The 4,380-nt window shown below is 40.0% G+C and overlaps 1 protein-coding gene across 1 annotated transcript; it reads right to left on the bottom strand.

Annotated features, from left to right (window-relative positions):
• Nucleotides 1–737: 737 nt before the first annotated feature.
• On the bottom strand, nucleotides 738–2,701 carry LOC126584509 (tryptophan N-monooxygenase CYP79A68-like). Its single transcript, XM_050248866.1, has 2 exons — nucleotides 2,053–2,701; nucleotides 738–1,367 (listed from the first exon to the last, which is right to left on the bottom strand). Exons 1-2 carry the CDS (start codon nucleotides 2,662–2,664, stop codon nucleotides 738–740), a joined length of 1,242 nt encoding a protein of 413 aa, XP_050104823.1. The 5' UTR covers nucleotides 2,665–2,701.
• Nucleotides 2,702–4,380: the final 1,679 nt, after the last annotated feature.

Raw genomic sequence — 4,380 nt, 5'->3', positions numbered from 1 at the left:
GCTAGGGTTTTCAGAATACCTACTACATATTATGCTATATGAGGTTTTCTAAAACTTGGGGATAAGTACGTTTGAAGAGTAATTGTTTTAGTATTTTATATATATATATATATATATATATATCAACTTGGTTCACTCATGTTTTGTTTTACGTCTCCTTCAGGGCCTAGGAACGAGGCATACAATCCGAGCTATATGGCGTTTCCATATTAGTGAATTTGTGCCCTCCTCTCTGCGTAGGACATCTCTTGTAATCGCACTTTCCACTATCCCTTCCGCTTGTATTTCGAATTAGTAGTATGCTCTAAACATGTTCATGCATTATCACTTGTTGGTAGTTGAATATTCTCCTTTGATCCAGTGACCCATACCTTATTACTATTATTTCGTTAAGGTTTGTTTTTTGATATTATATTGTGTGGTTATGCGTAAAATTTTATGCATGTTTTACATGTTCTCGGCATATGCATTCATGAAATGGTTTGCGTCACCTTTGGGTGTCAGCCAGCACATGGCCATCTCGTTGTCCTTCGAACATTGGGGTTGAGGTGTGTCATGCTAGCCCATTGTGAGGCTAAGCCCACCCCCTCCCCTTGGTGTAGATAATATCGTTTCTTCAAAAAGAAAAGAGAATAAAAAAAAAACAAACAAACAAACAAAACATCTCATTTATTGCTTGCATAAGAAATACGCCATAATTACTTTTTAATTAACGGCAAATTATCTATGCATGGTCACTAAACCAAATATAGAGTTGCAGGCAACCGCGGTTTAGCATGTGCATACAAAGGGTTGGCTTTGAAGAGGGATAGAGCCTCAGTGAGGTCAATCTTGTCTACATTGGGTGGCATGCTCCACGTAAACCCTTGAAGAAGCCTTGCAAGGAGCATTACAGTTATGGTAGTCCCAAGCGAACCACCCATGCATCCTCTCCTTCCGGTAGAGAACGTAATGAATCTCAGCTCATGCTCTTCCAGTTCAACTTGTTGATCAGCATCTCCATTCAGATGGCGTTCCGGGTTGAATCTCAATGGATTTTCCCAAACTTCAGGATTGCGCCCGAGGCCTAAACGACTGAGGAGAACAGCACTCCCCTTTGGGATGAAGTAGCCTGCAACTACAGCATCTGCAGTGGACACATGGGGTAGGTTAAATGGTGCAACTGGATGCAACCTAAGAGCTTCTCTTGAGCAAGCCATTATGTAAGGGAGCTTAGGGATATCAGACTCTTGAACAAGCCTATCCTTTACCACCACCCTATCTAGTTCTTCTTCTGCTTTCTTAAGCATCTCAGGCTGGTTCAGCATTTGCGATAGAGCCCACTCTCCTGCATTGAAAGGATTATCCACTGTTGCAAGCTGCAGTTCCTATTCAATTAAAACAAGGGTACATAAGTTGGGTTCTAGGTAATTTGATTTGGTTACAAAATAGTTTTTAAATTTGGGAATTAAATGGTATCCATTTCCTTTTTTAAGTCTGACTAATAGTAGTTTATGGAATTAAACATACCATTAATATTATAGTTTCAAACTACTGTCTGCATAATTTTCAATCATTTAGGGTTGTTTAGTTTAAATTTTCAAACTTGATCTAAATATAAATGCCAAAAAGAAAAAAAAAAACATTTCCAATCAGTTCCTAATATTGAAACCATTTTTCTTTTGACAAATATCTAATTAGACTGCACGTAAACAATAAGAAATAGGATCGTCAGCTTATGTTTATGTGCTTCTAGTATGTTATGCTTACGCTTTGGCATTTCAAAGTTGTGAACGTTTAGTTTTTATTTTTACTATTTAGAACTCATATAATTAAATTGGACAAAAAATGAAATGAAAGTCTAAATCTTCGTAAATTAGGGTATGAGAAATTTTTTAGCTCAATAAACATCAACAAAAGATCGAGACAACACCGCAACTTTGACAACAAAACATTAATCATTAAATGGAAATACGTATAAATCATAGTTTTGACATAAGCGCACAATTTTATCTAGGAAATTAAACATTGACAAAGGATCCAAAATATTCGAGGGTGGTAAGAATATCTCACTGTGATTTGCGCTTTGATTTCTTCACTAGAGAGTAAAGGCAGTCCATTTGCATCTTTGAGTGAAATGAAAACATCAAGCAGGTCCGCAGGCTCCGTCCTTTTCCCATCTCTCCATTCTTGTAATCTCTCGTTTATAACAGGGTCTTGATACTGCTTGGTAATCTTCAAAGCATCTCTCACCTTTTTCGCATGGCCGCCTATGTCAAACACTCTGAGCCAGGGAAGATAATCCGATACACAGAATGTGTACACATGCAAGAGCATGGTCAAAAGAGCGGATACATGTTCTTCCTCTTCAAAACCAGGCCCTCCATCCTCTCTCCCTTTGCCAAAGTACCGTGAGTTGAAAATCATCCTTCTCATGACACCTCCCGAGTAAAATAGGGCTGCAGTTTTCACATTCACTACTGAACCATTTGGATTCACCGAGCACTGATTATATAGGAACTTAACAAGATTATCAGCTTCTTCATTTCTTTTACCAAGTAGCCAGTGAACCCTAGACTGATTGAACACATCAGCAATCAAGACCCTTCTCATTTTCTTCCACTGGCTTCCCCAAGGCGCAACGCCTGTGGTCACGTAGCCACTGCTTAAAATATGGGTGGCCATTGTAACAGGTCTTGATGCAAAAACAGCATCATTTTTCTTCAAAAACTCCCGGGCAATTTCCGGTGATTTCACTGCGATGACATGAACATTTCCTAATTTTACGCAGGCAGCACCTTGGTGCCTATTTACAAGAATAAGGGCGACGTACAAAATTGCATGAACTATAGGGGTATTAAGCTAATGAGTCATACAATGAAGCTCTGGGAGAGAGTCATTGAGCATAGATTGAGGCAAGAGACACGGGTTTCGGACAACCAATTCGGGTTCATGCCAGGGCGCTCAACCATGGAGGCAATCTATCTCTTACGAAAATTGATGGAAAGATATAGAGATGGGAAAAAGGATTTACACATGGTCTTTATAGATTTGGAAAAAGCGTATGATAGGGTCCCGAGAGACATTCTTTGGAGGATTTTAGAGAAGAAAGGAGTACGAGTAGCATATATCCAAGCTATAAAGGATATGTATGAAGGAGCAAAGACTGCCGTAAGAACTCATGAAGGACAAACCGAAAGCTTCCCCATAACTGTAGGATTACATCAAGGCTCATCCTTAAGTCCTTACCTTTTTGCTTTGGTAATGAATGAGTTAACAGGACATATTCAAGATGATATTCCTTGGTGTATGCTTTTCGCAAACGATATAGTGTTGATAGATGAAACTCAGGAAGGGGTAAATGCGAAGCTTAACCTTTGGAGAGAAGTGTTGGAATCTAAAGGTCTTCGCCTAAGCCGATCAAAGACAGAATATATGGAGTGCAAGTTCAGTGCAAATGGAGGCCAAAATGAGTTAGGGGTGAGGATCGGAGATCAGGAAATACCAAAGAGCGAACGTTTTCGCTACCTAGGATCTATCTTGCAAAAGAACGGAGAATTAGATGGAGATCTCAACCATAGAATACAAGCTGGATGGATGAAGTGGAAGAGTGCATCCGGCGTGTTGTGTGATCGTCGTATGCCACTGAAGCTTAAGGGAAAATTCCAATAAGGCCGGCGATGTTGTATGGCACAGAATGTTGGGCGGTGAAGCATCAACACGTACACAAAATGGGTGTAGCAGAGATGAGGATGCTTCGTTGGATGTGTGGGCACACGAGAAAGGATAAGATTAGGAATGAGGATATCCGAGGTAAAGTAGGAGTAGCCGAAATTGAAGGAAAGCTGAGAGAAAATCGGTTACGGTAGTTTGGACATGTGCAAAGAAGGCCTACTGACGCTCCGGTTAGAAGATGCGACTACGAGACAGAGGTTCAGGGCCGAAGGGGTAGAGGAAGACCTAGGAAAACTTTGGAAGAGACTCAAAGAAAAGACTTAGAGTACTTGGATCTAACAGAGGACATGACACAGGATCGAGCACAATGGCGTTCTAAGATTCATATAGCCGACCCCACTCAGTGACTTGGATTTTTTCAAGTCTCCAATCAAGAAGTTTTCCCCACTCTGGAAATTAAGGGAACACTACCTCAACCTACATGCTCCACTCACAAAGCTTCAACATACAAGTTTCAACAAAAGAAAAATTCAAAGAACTTAGCGAAGAAGGCTTTGGTGTATTTAACACAATATGTTGAAATGAAACAAAGCTTATTTATTGATATCTCTAATAAGTTACAAATATGTACATATACATGAGTCAAAATAAACAAACAAAAGGGAGCCTTCACAAAGGTTGCTTAGGAGAAGCCTCAGCAGTCGGTAGAGCCCCAGAAAGAGAAGG

The sequence above is a fragment of the Malus sylvestris genome, chromosome 10, assembly GCF_916048215.2.
Source record: "Malus sylvestris chromosome 10, drMalSylv7.2, whole genome shotgun sequence".
In the NCBI taxonomy this organism is placed as follows: Eukaryota; Viridiplantae; Streptophyta; class Magnoliopsida; order Rosales; family Rosaceae; genus Malus; species Malus sylvestris.
This window is presented reverse-complemented; position numbering and strand designations above follow the sequence as displayed.

Coding starts and splice junctions, on each gene's coding strand:
- LOC126584509 (XM_050248866.1), bottom strand. CDS start 2,664: ATGGCCACCCATATTTTAAGCAGTGGCTACGTGACCACAGGCGTTGCG. Junction 1,368..2,052: donor AAATCAAAGCGCAAATCACA/GTGAGATATTCT, acceptor TTAATTGAATAG/GAACTGCAGCTTGCAACAGT.